Source organism: Oryza glaberrima, chromosome 9, assembly GCF_000147395.1.
Source record: "Oryza glaberrima chromosome 9, OglaRS2, whole genome shotgun sequence".
Taxonomy (NCBI): domain Eukaryota; kingdom Viridiplantae; phylum Streptophyta; class Magnoliopsida; order Poales; family Poaceae; genus Oryza; species Oryza glaberrima.
Window position 1 is genome coordinate 17,171,651 of NC_068334.1, and position 19,358 is coordinate 17,191,008.

Below are 19,358 nucleotides of genomic sequence, written 5' to 3' on the forward strand. Positions count from 1 at the left end.
AAAGGACCATCCACAGTCATTCTCACATACGCATCAATATGTCTTTCATTCATATTTAAAACTTCCACATAAACAGACTCGTGCCAGAAAAGAGCAAGACCACCGCACATTCCTTCATTACTGACCCCAGCAAAACCTTTCAAACCCAATCTATTACGCAAATGCTTAATTCTTTCCACCTTTTGTCTAGTCTCACATAAAAACACTAAATGGGAACCAACCTCCTTAACCAAGGTACAAAGATCACGAACTGTCGTGGCGTTCCCAATACCCCGACAGTTCCATGACAAGCAACTCATTTCTCCTGACGGGATCCAATCACAGATCCCGTCAGTTTACCAGCAGCCCCCGAGCTGGTTGCTTCCCTGTCTTCCACCTTTATGCTCTCCCCTTTCTCCTTTTTAAACCTCTTCAACGCTCGTGGAGTGCTGCTAGGAGCTAGCTGAAGCTGTTTACTCTCCTCCGCTGCCTTGCCGTACTCCAACAGTGCTTGCTTGACTCTGCCAGAATGCTTGCCATCTCCCTGCTCTGTTGTTCTTCTTTTGTGTTGACTATTAGTTTCATCCATTGAGCCCTCTCCAAAGGAAGCTTGCTGGTGCAGGTTCTTCATCGCCGGAATCATCTCCTCCGAAGGTAGCTGATCAACAACTGTATCAGTGATAACCTCCCGAGACAACTCACCGTACTGTTCCGGACCTGTCTGTGCCGAAACCTACAAATTACGGGCCTTCTCTGCAAGCAGTTGATCTATCTTCCCATCTCCTGCTTTCTCCTTGGACTCAAATCCATCATGTGCATCCACCCTCGGTGGGATCGCCTCATCCCATTGCTCACCATTCTTCTGTCTGGACGATGTAGAGCTTGCACTACCAGCACTCCTGAAGGACAGCTTGTGTGCCACACCTGAAGACTGCACTGGTTGTATTTTACTGATCTTCCTCTTAAACGGTTTCAAAGGGGAGCAACGTAGGTCTGCAGAGAATTGGAAGGGTTGTCCACCTGTCAGTAGTTTCTTTTTGCAGTCCTTGTCTGAGTGACCGATAAACCCACAGATGAAGCAGAAGTGGGGCACCCTCTCATACCGTAAGTCAAAATGTCTGACAACCTCACTACCTTGCTCCTTGATCTTAATGGCAAGCTTTTTCCGGAGGGGGCGCTTAACAGGGAGATCCACACGGATGCGGAAAAAATCATGTTTATTACGGCCGTCATTCTCCACATCCACCTCCCGAACGTGACCAAGCTTACTACCATAGAGATTTCCTCTTTCCCTCGTCATCAACACCAAGGGCAGATCATAGATTCTAACCCAGATGGGTACCACCTCAAGAGGTACCTGCGACGGGCTTATAATCCCATCAAATTGGGCCACCAATAAGGCGTCCCCCCTGTGCAGCCATGGACCCCCTTGAACTACAAACTGATAGTCACCCTCAGATGTAAAGGTAACGATGAACAGATTATCTCTGAGCGACTTATAACTCATACCAGATTTCAGCCTCCATGCTCTGCGCATATCATCAAAAAGAGCTGTGGGGATTGGTGTGCGCATTGAGTAATACCTTGATAGGATTGTCCATTGACCCGCAAGCTTGACTTCTTCATCTTCAAGATTCACCTCAATTGCATCTTCTTCTTCCTCATAGACTTCTCCCTCCGTGAAGGTTCCTGGACCTTCAGTGTAGAAACCTTCAGCATCACCCTCCAGGGTACCATGGGAATCCCTATCCCGACTGCCTTCTCCAACCTCCTGAGATGCAAGTACCAACGCCGAGGCCATTGGTTTCCCCTTCGCTGATGGATCCCCCGGCGGCTGTTGAGAACTTTCGATCACAACTTATGTTGTTGGCTTCGGGCGGGTAATCATCTTATCGAGGATCCTTTTATCGCCCCCACCGCCAACAGACGCCATGATCGTACTTTTACAGCCTTTCCAAGCAAACCCTAGGAACCGAATATGGGGAGATATCTTCTTGGAAGATAGGAGGATTGACTGCCCCCCGGACGACCCTCCTCCTGTTTTATATGATAGAACCTCCGAGTCCGGATCTTTGACGAACTTCCACCATGGGTACCAACCAAAACCATATCTTCTTTGTATTCCATATCCAATTACTGCAGGTTTGTTGCAGATATCCCATAATCGAACCCACCCTACAGATGTATCCTTATCTGTTCTGGACAGGAATTTCAGCGTTTGGAGATTGAATGCTGATCCGATCACCAGGAACAAAGTTGATTTCTCCGTAGAAAAGCAGAAACAAGAACAATCCGAAAGCACGAGCGAAAGCCCTGCCAAACTTACCATCAGATCGGAGTAGAACTCCATCCAAATCCATCGCTCTCCACGAACAATGGCCGCCGCCGCCCAATCACTCGGGCGTCGCCAAAACCCTAACATCCGGGAAATCAGGATATATCAACTAATGAATAGTTTTTTGTTCGTGATATCTTGTTATATAGATTTAATTACAACGAATGCAACAGTGCAATCAGATTGTAAATTGGATAAATGGTTTTCGAGAAAAAATAGTTTGAAGCTTGTCACTATCCATGTACCTCTCTCATTTGGTACATAAACTTTTCTTGTTGTCGCTCTTCTCTACATGCGCATGTAATAGTTTTTTTAATCAGATGGACATAAAGGGGTGGATATGGATCCACCAGTAGAACAGACGTCCGACGAAAACAATTGCATCGTACGTCCGATCCGTAGTCGTCTAAAAAAAAAAGAGGAAATCTCACCTGGACGTTGTGTACTTGTGTCGGAGAAATGCTTCAGCGCCTCACCGTTACAGCGCTGGGGCGGAAGACCAATTCTAGCCGCACGATCAGCCACGTGGCGGAGATCTAACGGCCACACCTCATCAGCACCAGAAAAAATAGCTTTAGCTTAGCGACGAGCGCGCGCCACCGCCCGAGCACGAGAGGCCGGCCGTTTCCCGCCCTAAAAAAAGCCCGCGAACCCCCACAATATATACCGCTCCCGCCACCGCCACCCTCTCCCTCGTCGCATCGCACCATCAATCAATCGATCGATCGATCGCGTCGCCATCGGCAACGCCACCGCACGCAAGCAGCAAGCAGCTGATCTCTCGCTCGATCGATCGATCTCGGGAAACTTGGATTTATACCCATGGCGCCTCGCGCAGCGCTCTTCCTCGCCGCGCTCCTCTTCGTCGCCATGGTGGTAGTGCCGGTGGCGAGGGCGGCGGAGGAGTCATCCGCCGAGTCCCCCTCCTCCGAGTCGTCGTCGTCGTCCTCCGCCGACGCGCCGGCGGAGGGGCCCGACGGGCCGGCGGCGGCGCCCGGCCCAGGCGAGGGGATCGACGGCCTCTCCGACGACAACGACGACGACTCCTCCAACTGAGCCCGGCCGGCCGGCCGGCCGGCCTCGTCGACCTCGCGTCGTGAACAATCCGTTAATTTGATTGATGATCTGGAGCGATTAATAAGGATATATATATGGTCGTCGTCCTGCGATTTGATTACAACTTGTTCTCTCCTCGTTTTTTTTTTTTCGGATGAAATTTTCTCATTCTCTAGATTAATTAGTTTGTAATCGCAGCCTATCGTATTTGTGTTCTTTGGACTTCATTTCTCCTGTAACAGTTTTTAATTGTTGTCTACTAATTTGAGATATGGACAGTTTTATATTTGTTCTAGCATATTTCAAAGCACAAGTATCAAATAGCTTGCCGCTGTATTGGGCCGATATAATGCTCCAGCAGAAGCTCGCATAATTCGGCCTGCTCGTCTGGTCTCTGCTTGAAAGCCCAATATGGCACAAGAGCCCATAGGTCGGATTACAGGATTTAAATTTAAAATTCGTTTGGAAAATAACACGCGTGCCTGCAGCCTGCTGCTAGGATGGTCGCACAAGAGCCCATCTGTCTTTCGATTTGTATGAGCTACCTATATTGTTACATTGGATCGTGTAGTTGAAATACGATTATGCGCAATCCAAATCCACTCGAAATTGATTTTTAGGCGATCCAAATTCATACGAGTACATTCGGTCTGTTATTCGGATCCGCGCCATCAACTTCAACTTACAATGAACGGATTTAGGTTACCATTAGGAGGCCTTTCTCGGAAAAAAAACACACCTAAGTGTCAGGCGGTGGCATGACCTATGCAAGATTTCGTAGATTTGCGATGAGTTTTTTTTTTCCTTCAAAATAGCCATCACGCATAAGCCTCTCCAAGGAGCCAAAAACAACTGTGAAAATGGAGAAAAACGGAATCGAAGAAGGTGTTACTGGCTCTGGTATATCATGTTTCAATCAACTGTTTACAACCCTGGTCATCTACAATTCTTCTCGCAAACGAACTCCGTGATGGATTGGACATTTTCTACTATAGTGCGCGTCATCGCACACATCATATTGGCTAACTCTTCCGTTTCAACATACAAATAGTTCTATAGGTTTTAAAAATACATTAATATTTAGTATAAAGAGTATGTGACTGTCAATATTGTATTCGTTTATGGCATCCCGTCTCCCTAGTTACGCCCCTATTGTCATGGGAGTCAAATCTAGTGTCGTAGTATAGAGTTTGTGCCGTGAACAGGAGGTAGAGGAAGAGGCCACGAGACTATTTTTGTCCACCACCCTCGTCGATAACGCGTGCTCAGGTTGGATCCAGTGGCAAGAAGGATATCAATTGCTACCGACAATTATTAGTTGATAATATTAAAGTATCGGATCTGATACCTAACAGGTATTATATCATTTGGTACATAGACGTTGTGCAATAGCAACCCTCTAAAATACTGAAGGTGTTTAACATGTGAAGTGGAGAGAATAGTTTCTTGTGCATTATGACAACAAAAGATGATACCATACCGGAGCTTGCTAAATCCTTCTCTACGCTGCGCAGTGGCTCTCACTCGCGACGAATGTTTCCAAAAGGCCAGCTTCAATTCTTACTATTTACTCCGATCTATTTCACAATGTAATACTTTCTAGCATTATTTATATACATATAGATATTAATAAATCTAAACACATATATATATTTAGATTCATTAACATCTAAATAAATATGGGCAACACTAGAAAGTCTTACATTGTGAAACGGAGGAAGTATCATGCAGAGAGTTAAGTCGTCGTTGATGGACCGATCTTTAGTTGGCATAGTGATTAATTATGTTTGTCATGTGTCGAATGTCGCAACTCATTTTACTAGCTCGGTCTTGTGAGTTGTGCGCATTCTAGTAATGGTATCTATCGTAATGTTATCCCAGAGTGTGTTCGGAGACACTGTGTAATGATTTATCATAATCAATAAAGCACAACTTCCTCTAAAAAAAATTAAAAGTTTTATGATTAATGATCGTGTCCTCGTTCGTAGCCCTTGACATTCTGCACGTGCACAGCCACATCAAAAATCATGATACATCATACCTGCCATCCACGCATCTAATGCTGGCATATGCCTGCCATCCACAGTTAATTAAGTTAGGGCCCAGTTTAGCTCTAAATTTTTTCTTCAAAATTTTAACTTTTTCATCACATCAAAACTTTCCTATACACATAAACTAGTTTTTTCCATCATATCGTTTCAATTTCAATCAAACTTCTAATTTTAGCGTGAACTAAACACACCCTATATGCTCATGAATGAAACTTTTGGTTTCCCTATTATTTTTTTAACTTTTTGTTCAGCCATACTCCATTAAAAAAAATCAACGTAGGTAATGATTTAACACCACCTAATTTATTTTGAACAAGCTCATATCCAATTCATTAGACGGTTGTATCAAATCTTCACCTAAATTAGTACTCCCTCCATATATTTTATTTTGATGTATGACGTCGTTGACTTTTTAACCAACGTTTGACCATCATTTTATTAAAAAAATTTGTGCAAATATGAAAATTTTTATGTCATACTTAAAAAACATTTCATGATGAATCAAGTCATAATAAAATATATTATAATTACATAAATTTTTTAAATAAGACGAATAGTTAAATGTTGGAAAAAAAATCAATGGCGTTATACATTAAAATATGAAATATGGAGGTACTACCTCAGTCCCAAAATAAGTGCAGCCATAAATATCCGTGTTTAGCGCTTTGACCATCCGTTTTATCTGAAAAATTTATGAAAAATATTTAAAAAATTAGTCACACATAAAGTATTATTCATGTTTTATCATCTAATAATAATAAAAATACTAATCATAATCTTTTTTTAAATAAAATGAACGGTCAAACGTTGAACATGAACCGTGCTAAAACTGCACTTATTTTAGGACGGAGGGAGTAGTATTTTTTTAGAGAGGAGTAAGCATTACCACGGATCCACCGGGTGACCACTCATTCAGACAAACCAAGTTAATCCGTCCTTCCCGCTTGGCACGCGCGCTCGACCACCCGCGCGCACCGGCGAAACATACGGCGCGGCTGCTGCACGCGCTTCGCCTCCGCCCTCCTCCTCCTCCCATTCCGGCGATCTCCTCGCCGCCCAGATATACACCACCACCACCACCACCACCCTCCGGCCCGATCGAAACTGGCATTGCGATTTGCGAATCTATCGACGCCACCGATCGACCTACGCCTGCAAATTAAATTCCGCAGCTAGCTAGCAACAACAACTCCCGACCGGCCGCGGCCACGACGCGCGCACGGACGGACGGACGGACGACGACATGCCTCGCGCGCTGATCGCCCTCGCGTCGGCTGTCCTGCTGCTGGTGGCCGCGGTGGCGCCGCCGCTCGCCGCCGCGGACGACGGCGGCGCCGGAGTCCCGGGGGAAGGGAAGCTGGAGAGCGCGGGGTCCGCGATTAAGTCGGCGGCCGCCAACGCGTTCGGGGTCGGCTCCGACATCGGCGGCGTCCCGGTCAACCCGTCGCCGGGTGGCGCCAACGCTTAATATATTTACAGTATTACAGTGGCTGTTTCCTTGTGACTTTAATTTGTCAGAGTTTTTGGAGGCCATTTCATTCCATATATACCTAATTAATTACTACCTAATTACTAGTATATGTAATTAATCACGCTTGCTTGTGTGTGTCTGATCAATGTTGCCACTTCTTGTCTGGTTCAGTTGTCTATGATATATACTCCCTCCGTTTTTTAATAGATGACGTTATTGACTTTTTCTCACATGTTTGATCATTCGTCTTATTCAAAAATTTTATACAAATGTATAAGATATAAATCACACTTAAAGTACTATGAGTGATAAAACAACTTATAACAAAATAAATAATAATTACGTAAATTTTTTGAATAAGACGAATAGTCAAACATGTGAGAAAAAGTCAACGGCGTCATCTATTAAAAAACGGAGGTAGTATCAAATAAACTGGATTTGTATATGAAAACACGTTCATTTTATATGGGTTCTCTATAAGTAAACATGATAGTAATATGATAGCATATCAGAAACATATTTTTTTTTAAGTTACGGGGATGTCCCCTCATCACTTTTCAAATACAATCTAAATGGCTATGTAAAGTATCTCAAAACATTTAATAACGTTGCTACAACATACATATACCACTCCACAATTTTAAATCTAAACTCAAACTCAAATCATGAAGAGAAAAAGAAAAAGACATATCCACGAATGAACATTTATACTAGTCACGCCTAGATTTTTCCTTTTCTCTCTCAACATGTAGATTGATCTCAAACTTAGATTTGGTGGAGGAAGATATCACTATAGACTTATACTTTTTTAATTTTCTTTTTTAAAAATACTCCCTCTATCCTAAAATATTACTCCCGACTGTTTCATTGAATTTGAGAGCAAAAAAATAAGTCCCTCTCTTTCAAAATACTCCCCTTTGTTTGAAAATAATTATTGTTTTAGAGAAGGACACAATCTCTAAAAATATAACTTTGGTCACTAATTTCCGTTATAAATATCAACAAGAATATGTTTTTATTGAAGTAATTTTAAAAATTAACCTTTACCTATGGCCTCCATATTTATATGGCAAATATTTTGGAAATTGTTTTAGTAAAAGTTTTAAAGTTGGCTGTTAGCTAGTCCTGTCCAAAACGTGGATTATTATCAACTTGAGTGAGTATAAGCATTTCTGTCTATCTATACAAGGTCCCAAACTATAAGAACTACTGAAGATGTATATGGACACATAGAATTGGTGTAATATATCAAAATACATAGCCATAAATGTATATTTTCAGACGATGAAGAATTCATAACCACTTTCATTGAAGTTGAGAGGAAAAAAATACATCTATTCTATAATATAAGCATTTCTAGATATGTATTTGGACAAGGCCTAAAATATAATATAAGGAATACTTATATATATTATAACAAGAGAAATACACGACATCCGGTTGGAGGGATTCGAATCCATTTCCCGCTCGAGACGGAGATGGATTCTAATTGCTTGGATGAATGTCTACCAATTTATTGTATATCAACTAAATGATTATGAATTTTTTTAGAAAAAAATAACAAGGTAGATTGATATATAACATATCCCTTCAAGACATACGATTTGAAATTCAAATTATATAAATTGTAGCTAAAATATTAACTTTAACCATGAATATACGTCTACTATTTACTGGTTATAGTTTGATTTCTTTTTTTTTTTCTATAACTCACAGAAACCGAATTTGAACTTGCATTTTTTTTATTTGTGAAACAAGATATTACATACGAATTTATCTTATCAGTTTTTCTTAAAATTCTTTTATAACTGTTTAGTTGTCATGTAAAATTTCTTTTCGCAAATGCGTTGAAATAAAATAAATGGGTGGATGTTAATGTAAGTGATCAAAGATGTTTACAGCCCGAGACCACTCATGCAATCTGGCTCCGGCACATGCATGCAATTGCCACGCCATGCTCCGTGACCATCGGGTCACCACTCACCACTTCACCAGACACCTCGCCTCGTCCTCGCCCTCGTCATCCGCACATCGCTCTACCATTCTCGCTGGCTTATATATACACAGACTCCATCCACGACGACGACACACATACTCCACCAACGCACACACATCGACCGCGCCCGCCGCCTGCAGCCGCGCGCGCCGTCGCCGCCACACGACCGGAGAGCACACATGTCTCGCCAGCAGGCGGCGCCGCCGCTCGCCCTCGCCTCCGCGCTCCTGCTGCTGCTGGCCGCCGCCGCCGCGGTGGCGCCGCTCGGCGCCGCGGCGGACGGCGGCCTCGTCCAGGGCGGCGGCGAGGTCGCGAGGTCGGCCGCGAACACCCTGGCCGTCGGCGCCGACCCCGAACCTGCCTCCGCCGACGGCATCCCGGCCGACCGGGCGCCGGACGCCCACGGTTAATTAATTAATTAATCATCGCTGATTCGATCGTCTTTAATTTGTTGGTTTTACTTTTATTTCTTTTTTTTCTGTGTGTGTGATTGCCAGTGTGGTTAAGCTACTACAGGCTATATGATCCAAGAGATGTAGTACTTAAGCTTGTGATTGATCACTACTTCCTCCATTTCAGGTTTCACAGTGTAAGATTTTCTAACATTGCTTATATTCATATAGATGTTAATGAATCTAACCATACATGTGTATAGATTCATTAACATCTATATAAATATGTGTAATGCTATAAAGTCTTACATAGTGAATCGGATGAAGTATTAATTATTATGTATGTTATAGTGGGCATGTGCCATGAAATAAACTGATGGAAGTGCTCTGTAATTCTTAGTTCGATGGATTTTGTTCGTGTTTATGATGTTTTGGTCCTTTTGGATGGTGAATGTATATATAGTGGATACAATCGAAACAAGCATGCGTGTATGAGTGCCTCTGTTTAGCAAAGTGTGTTCAGACAATATTTTTGTTGAACCATACCCATATGTAATTAATTTTAACCATTGGATTAATATTCATCAGAAAATATTTTTTAAGGTAAACCACGAGAAATAATCTCGAGAACAAAGAGGTCCTACTTAATATTAGGAAGAAAAAAATGACTTAATTTTCTTAAAAAAAGACCCGAAAACCATATAACTGCAATTAATTAAAAGAATCCAGCAAAACCCATAGGGAGAGCGAAAAATAGAACAAATTAATGTTGCCAAGCTAGTCACAAAACAGACAAGCAATACATACTCCTCTAGGAAAGCATAAAAATATAAATATATGCAAGTGAACACATTTGAAAATACATGGAAAAAAGGTCAACAAAAATTAGTGATTGATTTTTCATACTGGTGTCGAGTGATAGGTCTTTTCGAAAATGCTTAATCTCGAGCGTTCGACGTGGGATGAAATATCAGACGCATCATTGAGTGGGTCCCAGCACCGAACCAATCTCCCACCTTTTCCTCCCAATCCTCGAACTTATCCCCATTCCCTTCTCTCGCATCTCGCTCTCTTCGTCTCTACCTCTCGCTCTCTTTGTCTTCGCTGCCTTCCTGACCCCCGAGATACGATAGTAGGAGGCCGGTTTCCCAACCTCTACCACCACCACCGGCACCTCACCACCGGCCTCGTCAACCGGTTCGGTCTCTACATCCTCGACGTGTGGTTGGCCTTGCAGCTGGTGCCCACGAAGAAGCAAGGCGTCATCCCGAAGACGCGGCGGCGACGACGCTAGACATGGCCGCCGGGGATACCTGACGTTGATGTGGTTAGTCCTAGACGAGGTCGCTCACTTCATGCCGCTAGTCGTCCGAGGAGCAGCAACCGGAGTTGACAAAGAAGACGGAGGTAGGTTTAGCTTTGTGTTGCACTTTGTGTATTAAGGTGTTTCATTTTGTTTTGATTCGATGTTGCATATATTGATTCTTGATGTTGCAATCGATATGTTCTAATTGCATTTGGTTGAAACACCTCCGTTGAAGCGATGAAACATTTTTCCCTGATTGATGAAACATCTGAAACATTTTTCATCGAGGAGTGCAACATGTAAAGCATTTTGCAACAATACGGTGCAACACCGTTTGATGTTTTGCAAAATATCTAAAACATTTTTCTCTGTCAGTGAAACATTTGGAACTTTTTTATTGAAATATTTTTTTATCAAGAGATGAAACATGTGAAACATCTCTCAACAACACGGTGCAACACCGTCTGACGATTTCCACAAGATCGGACATCCGATCCGTAGCAGCCTCCATGTCTTTTTCGAGGAGAGAGTAACGTATTGCTTCAGAGAGAAATGTGCACGCCATGTGAGGACCTAATGCCAGCTTCCATCCAGCCAAGCCTCCATGAATCCCATACACAGAAGGAGCGAATTCTATAACAGCGGCATTATCCACGAGCTTTACTACTTAAATGGCCTTCCACTGATACAACACTGGCCTTTTCTCCTTTTAATATGTGAACAAAATCTTTTAAGTATCATATCATATTCTCTCATTGATCCCTTGCTAGATGCTTTACGTATGACACATCCTGAAAATATATATGCTTTGCACATACGACGACATTCTTATGTGTAAAGTGATGGTGTACAGGAATATAATACACTGATAATTAAGCATGGTGCTGGTGCAGAGCAGACTATCTAGTTAGCTCTACTGTTAATTTCTCAGCGATCTGTATATATAGTTGGATTGCTGCTCTCACCTTGTGTTTGGCTGATTGGCTCATCTTTGAGTCATTTTGTGATTTACTATTAGATTGCTATATTTTACAATACCCAAGATGAGATCTGAAGTAAATTACACGTTTGAGCTCGCCAAGGTTGCAAGTGCATGGGCTGGCATAGGATTATAAATGGATGGTGCAGATTTCTTCTAATGCAATTTACTGTAGCATCTCTGCATTTTGTACTCCAATGCAGAGGATCCCAATGCGGGCTGCATGCGCACGGAAGAATGAAGTATGAACTATGAAGAATAATTCTTGTAGGCTAAGACCAGTGATCCTTGAGGTTGATGATGGCGGTTTATGACAGGAAGCAACTGTGCATTGAGCCATCGATCGATCAGACGATCACAATGACAGGAAGCAACCTGCAAGACTTGATCTGTACACGAAAACGGCAGCGGGCAAGAACACAGGAAATAGGATTTACCGCATGCATTTGTCTTTAATCGACGAGTTCTTGTATATCAGAGATGAAATGGCAATATATCGAAGTCTTGAACCCTCTTTACCCCCTACATTTCAATCATGCAGCGTTGCAGATCTTCATGTTTGTGTCCTCCACTCGACCACTCGTCCTACGTAGTGTTCTGAAGAATTTCTGCAGACCACCCCTTCATTTCCGCTTCTCTGCAACTGCAGGTGCCATTTCTTCTGAAAATGTTGGCCCCTTTGAATCCTAGGAATAAAAAAAAAACCATAGAAATAGGAAAAACAGAGGAATCTGACAGGAATAAAATGCAAAACAGAGTATTGCATAACACAGGAATAACCGTTTGATTGGATCACAGGAGAAACATAGAAATCAGGTGAGAGAGATAGACTCGAAGGAAATTTTCCAAGATGTTAAAGCTCTTGCTAAATTTCCTCCAAAATCTCTATAGGATTGTCCATTCCATAGGATTTTCAAATTTTTTTTGAACGACTCGCACGAGACGGTGCGAAGTTCTATTGATAGAGCATGAAAAAATTACAAGATTACAACCCTGGAGGGTCGTAACCAGGAAAAAGGAAAAAAAAACCACCACCCACTCACCGACATCGCCAACATACAAACCCAGGAGAAGGCTAGCACCGGACCGGCCGCCGCTAAGCGTGACCGACCGCCACTTAGACCAACAAAAGGACACAGACGAGATCGCCCCCTAGGGGATGCCAAAACGACGTCTTCAAGAAGAGAAGCGACGGAAAACCGCCACCGCCGTCCATCGGGGCTCAAAAGAGCCAAGACTGGGCTTTCGCCCGGCAATCACCCTTGAGGGGTGAGACAGCATGACAACGCCCTCAGGAGGGGTAATGAACCATCGTTGTCGGTCCGACCAAGGCCTGACTGGGTTTTCACCCGCTGCTCACCACCTGCGAATCCACGGCTAACGCACTGATGCTCCACCTCCACACAAGCTCTGCCGACATGTGGGACCCCTGCACCGGCGACCCTCGCCGGCCAGCCTTTGTGCGCCAAAGACCGCGTCACACCCACCGGCAGCTCCTCCACACACCTAGGTCGCCTCCTCCACTGCCGGCCACGCCTCTCGCGCCAAGCCGGCCTCCTCCACCGGACGCGCCTCTCGCGCCAATCCGGCCTCCCTCCATCGGCCGCGCCTCTCGCGCCAAGCCGGTCTCCATCTCCGCCGCCCACGCCTCTCGCGCTGAGCCAGCCTCCGCTGCCATCGGCTGCGCCTCTCTGTGCCAAGCCGGTCTCCGACCCCTCCACCAAACGATGCCGCGCCGGCCAGATGCAGTCGTCTCCCACGCCCTCGGCTAGCCGTCTGAGGCCGTCATGCCTCCGGTGACAGCAGTCGCGGTCACCACCACCGCAGCCGCTGCTGCCGAACGCCCAGCCACCTCGCCGTCGCCATCCTCACCTCGCACCCGACTCCTTCCCGCCGCCGACGTCACCACTGCCTCCATAGTCACAGTCGCCATCGCCGCTGCCACCGACGGCAACCACCGCCTCCACAGACCGCCGCTGTACCGTCGTCATCCGCCACCAAGCAGCCAGCAACCGCCCCGACGACGCCGCCGCCGGCCTCCACGCCGTCGCACCATCGCCGCCAGCCGCTGCCTCCGTTGCCCGCTCGCCCCGACGCTGGCCGTGCATCTAAGGATGCACCCATCGCCGTCTGTCATCGTCCAGCCGGATCCGGCCGTCACGGAGTCGGACCTCGTCCACCTCTGCTCCACCGGGCGCCACCGTCGCCGCCGCCACCAGCAGGCCCCGCCGCCAGTCACCTCCCCGCCAGATCCAGGCGTGGATCTGGCGGGACTTCCACCACCACCATCTCTACCAACCGCCGCTGCTCCCTCTCCCGTGCGCCACTCCCTGTGCCCCGCCGGCGACGCCTCCTCCGCCCAACGCCGCGAGCCGCCATGGCCTCCGCCCGCTGCAGGAAACGACGCCGCCGACCTCCGCCCTCGGGTCCGCCCGCGTCGGAAACCGGAGGAGCGAGAGCTGCGAGCCCCGCCGCCGCCGTCCTGGCGAGACGCTGGCTTTGTGTAACATCCTGAAAATTCAAGACAATAACAATCACTAAAATTTTGAACTTTTTAAAAACTTTTGCATCATGCTAGTTGTTATGATTGCTATTGCTTGCCAAACCATAAATGATCACAAAGAAAGTAAAGTAAGGATCTAAAATTTAAGTAATAGATAAATTTACGAGAATATAATATTTAATTGCTAACCCTACAAATAATTACGCACAAGAAAACAAAGCCAGACAAACGGAAGGTTAATTACTAATTTAAATTAAGGATTAATTACTAAATACTTGAACCATGTGTTGCGTGCCATGACATCTAAATACACATGAAATGATGACCAATTATAATGGAACTCTATCTATAAGATAGTTTCACTAGGAGTAATTAATGGGATATTACTAAACCATAATGGTCTATATAAAGGTAAACCAATTCACATGAAATAATGGTCATATAATTAAATTAAGCTTTATGAAATTATGTGAGGTTTTAATTAAACAATTAGATTAATATTGTGCCGAGTCTCAATTTACTATTTATAGAATAAATAGATTAAACCTATCCGTATAAAATATATTGCTATACAACTAAACTCGACCAATCTGCTAATGTATTAATCATGACAAGTCGTTATATTAAATTCAATATTACCCCAAAGTCTTAAAAAAATATATAAGTTCACCTTAGGGCCAATAACTCAAATTAATCTAAAAAGAATTCATTTGTGCGATAAATAAATAAATATGGGTAATATTAATCTAGGGTGAATCCATTGGTTAGAATAACACAAATATTGAGTAAACTTCATTTGTGTGAAAATTAGGATTTATAGAATAAAATTTATATAGGAAATAGGCTAAACTAGGGTTAAATAGCCGGCTAGCACTGTTCATTAGCCCCCTAGGTGTTCGATTTGGTTCCTAGCCATCCTAGCCCTCCTCCTCCCCCTGCCCGCTGCCGCTCGTGTCGCCATCGTCGTCGCCCGCACCGCTGCCGTGCGCCACTCGCGCCCCGCGCCGCCGCGTCATGTCGCGTCGCCATCGCCATCGCCGTTGCGTCGACTCCACTGCCGCGCCGCCATCGCCGTCACCGCGCGCCGCTCGCCCGCCGCGCGTAGCCCCACGCCGCCGCGCCATCGTGTCGCCGTGCCGTCGCGTCACCCGCCCGTCGCGTCGCTCTCGAGCCCCGCGCTCCCCCTCGAGCCCCGCGCGTCGCGTCTTGTCGCCGTTGCATCGCGTCGTCGCGCATCGTCGTTGCATCACCGCTCGTCTCGAGCCCCTCCCCTCCGCGCGCGCTGTCGCCGTCGCTCCCACGGCCGCGCCGCGCGTGCCGCCGTCGCCTCGAGCCCGCCCCGCCGTCGCTTCACCCCCCCTCTTTCTCTCCCTTTTCCCCCTCTCTCCCCTATAAAAAAACCCCGGCCCCTTCCCCCTCCTCCACCCCACTCCATTCCCTCCTCCTCTCCCTCTCCCCTTCTCCACGCGCCGCCGTCGTCGTGCCGCCGCGCCGCCGCCTTCGAAGCCGCCGCGCCGTGCCGCGACTTGCGCCGCCATCGCCATCGTCGCCGTTGACGGTGAGCTGCCGCCTTTCCCCCCCCCCTTGCATCCACCGCCGTTGCCGCCGAGAGGGCAAAAAGCTGAGAGAGAGGAAGGGAGAACGAAGCCGGGAGGGAGAGAGAGAGAGAAAAGAAGAGAGGAAGAGAGAAAGGAGCCGGGAGAGAGAAAGAGAGAAAAGAAGAAAGAGAGAGGAAGGAGAGGAGAGATTAGAGTGGGCCCCACGTAATTGGTGAATAGTAATCCCCTTCTTAATCTTTATTAGTTGTGTCTATTACATGTGGGTCCGGGTGGTTAAAAATCTAATTATAGAAGTTTTATGGTCTCGAGTCTATGACATGTGGGCCCCACTTGTCATTAGCTCATCCTATTTCCCTTTAGAAAATTAATTCGGTGGAAAATAAAGTAAAGGTTTGACCCCACGTGTCAGCAGCTGTTAGTGTTAGAACAGACTTCGGATTAAATTTAAATCATTTATGAACAGTACCTTTTTGCAATTTCTCGATTAATTCAAATTTGAATCTTTAAACTAGCATAACTCTCTCATTTTAACTCGGATTTGAGTGAAACTTGAACCTAAATTTATCTAAATTCATAAGCTTTCCAATGGTATATAATTCACTATTTGATAAAATACATTTATTAAATAATTAATACTAAGATAATGCATAATAGTTAAAAATGTGCTAATAAATAAAATTGATATTGTACTATAAAGTAGATGTCAAATAATTGTCTTTAACACGCCTTTTCACTGTAAAACCTATGTAAACTAATTAGGAGCATTGTTTCAAATTAATTAAAGCATAGGAAATACTAGTGCTATTTATTAATATATGTCAATATATAATTATACTCATGACGTCCAAATTGTATAAATAATGTTTAGCCTCATACTATGTGACTAAAAGTTGAACACACGTAGATGAGTCTTTAACTTGTTTATGAGAGATAATAACAGAGCTAGTGTGACTAAAATCACCCGCACGAAATTAATTAACGGCATTTCCTATACAGTAGTATATGTTTAGGTTGGAAATCGACCCTTAAGTTGTATAGATGGTAACTCACTCATAAATCCACTTAAAATCACATGTACTGTGTAGCTCGTAGTAAATAGCAACTATTCAAATAAATGATTCAATAGTAAGATATTGTGCACACACCTGTACTGTACATCCCATTATAACTATACGGTATAGTATTAATTTGCTTGTTGCATATATTAAATTAGAGGGACTATATAACAAACATGTATATTAGATAAATACTAGTTATAAATCTTGACCTCATATAATTATAATTATAGTTCAACTGTAAATTAGGATTATTCATTGTAAAATTTTGTGATGGGATAATCTGTAACCATAATATGATTAACCTAAACAACTCTAACATACAAAGCATGGATAATTATTAACCTTTTATAATTTATTGTGACAAGTAAAATATGTTCATAATTAAAGTAAAGCCTCCATCAATTAAATAATAATACAAATAATTCATTATTTGATTGATCCTAAATCCATCTAACAACAGAACCTCTGGTATGTAACCGTGCTATTTAGATAGATGCATATATAGTCATAATCCTTCCATAACCATTTGATAGACTAAACCACCGATTAGCCAAATGTATATGTATACCATAAATGCTATGTTGGTTAACTCCTAAATAGACCACGATAACAACAGAAAGATTAAGAAACTTTAGCCCTTAGCATGATTGGAATCCATTAGCAAACACGAATAGTACATTTTGTTGTGCATATTTGATTGTTGTTGAATATTGGTTTTTCTCGCGTATTATAGACCTTGTGTATCGGTTAGTCGTGAGGCAACGTCTGCAACTTCCAGGAGGTGAAGGTTGATCAAGAATTATATCAAGAATAAGGATTATCCTGAGCAGGCAAGTCATCACTATCCCTTGAACATGTTGATCCCAATTACGAAATTATTTTTATTTACAAATAAGAATGCATGCAATGATGAACATCCTATTTGTGAATATGCCATACCTTGATTATTGTTTACCCTTATTCCCTTGTAACCATGATTACGTATGAGTCCCTAGTCAACTATGACAAATGCTTAGAGATGCTACTCAAGAATCATGCATACTCATATTTATCAAATGCTATATTCTTGGGCAATTACCTTTGGGAGGGTAATTGAGATGCGGCATGTGGAGACATGAGCGCCACATTGCCATGATGTTGATGACATGATTTGTGAAAGGAGAAATAAAATTAAACAACTGTTTTCGACTGGGGCGGACGGAGGATTTGGGTGGTATCCGGAAAAGGCTAGTACCGTCCCCGGTCAATTAAGGACCGAGCCATGAAGTTAAGCATGAAACGACCCCCCGTACAACTGCACTTCTCGTATGGGTATAGACCTAGCGGAGTATATAGCTGAGCGGAGGCAGTATCCATGCATAGTGGTTTCTTGATGTGTGAGGCAGGGGCTCTACGGTGGGGCAGCCATTGGTAGAACCGCGAGGCGGGTGTCTACAGTGGTGTCGCCATCGGTAGGACTGCCATGTGAGAATTTAAACATAATTATAACTTAATGCATGTGTGAGTCTTTCCTTCCCGGGTGCGCCAGAACTTCTCTCACTGCTAGAAACCATGTACGCCTAGAGTGCATGAGGATGTAAAGTTCATGGAGCGGGTACTGCCAATGCGAGGTTATCGAAAAGCTTTGTCGTGACGCGTCTCATGTGTTGGGACGAGGCTCATGTGTTGGGCAGTTGCGGAGTGCGGATAAAGTGTACATCCACTGCAGTGTGAGTAAACCAAATCTATTCGAATAGCCGTGCTCGCGGTTATTGAGCACCGGGACGTGTATTACACTTGGCTAGACTCTAAATTCTTAACTTGTGTGGGATGGGTTATTGCATGATGATTTTTTTATACTGATGGAGCCACTTCCTGAGAGGAGGGAAGGTGGACGTCCTCAGAAAACCATGACGACTCAATGGCAGGAAGCTATCCTTGGGATCACAATGGATGGTGGACAGAACCGTCGTTGTTTAATGTGAATACTGGTACTAAAATTTGATCAGTCTATGCTAGATCTTAGGCTTGTGAAAAGAATTACAAAACTTGCTTTGCGCAAAAGAACCATAGCCATCCTTTGAATACCCATATCATGTGCATTGTTGCTGTGGTGGCTTGCTGAGTACGGTTGGTACTCACCCTTGCTATTTATATATCTTTTAGGAGAGTGTTGAAGAGAAGCCCTTGTCGGTACGCTTGCGTATCTAACAAGATGATCGGAGTGCGGTCTTGTTCTAGGTCTCGTTCCCCAGTCGACTGCCTGGGGCATGTTAACCGGGCCCTTATAATATTTTGTCTTCCGCTGTTGTTCTCTAATAGTTGTTGGCCTACCTGGCCCTAATGTTAGTATTTAACTCTTTTAGCCTGAACTCATTCGTGATATGTTGTGATCCAACTATGTATGTGTGTACCAACTACTGATCCAAGGATTGGTACGGATAAACACAGAAGATTTCCGATTTCCAAAATCGGGGGTCTACACTTTGCCGGCACCTCGCTCGAGCGGCGGCGAGGCAAGAGGCGAGGGTGGTGGGTTGCAGCGGCGGCTTGGGCTGTTGCCGCCCGTGCCGCCCTCGCGGGGAGGCGACGCGGGGAAAAAAAGTTAGTTATAGGATTTTCAAATGATAGAATAGTATCTGAAACTCACATGTTTGTTTTACTAATTGTATGATATAACCTGACTACAAATTT

The 19,358-nt window shown here is 44.3% G+C and overlaps 1 protein-coding gene across 1 annotated transcript; it reads left to right on the forward strand.

Annotated features, from left to right (window-relative positions):
* Nucleotides 1–8,995: 8,995 nt before the first annotated feature.
* LOC127785351 (uncharacterized) lies at nucleotides 8,996–9,803 on the forward strand. Its single transcript, XM_052312783.1, has one exon. The coding sequence runs from the start codon at nucleotides 9,068–9,070 to the stop codon at nucleotides 9,296–9,298; it is 231 nt and encodes a 76-aa protein (XP_052168743.1). The 5' UTR covers nucleotides 8,996–9,067; the 3' UTR covers nucleotides 9,299–9,803.
* The last annotated feature ends 9,555 nt before the right edge of the window (nucleotides 9,804–19,358 follow it).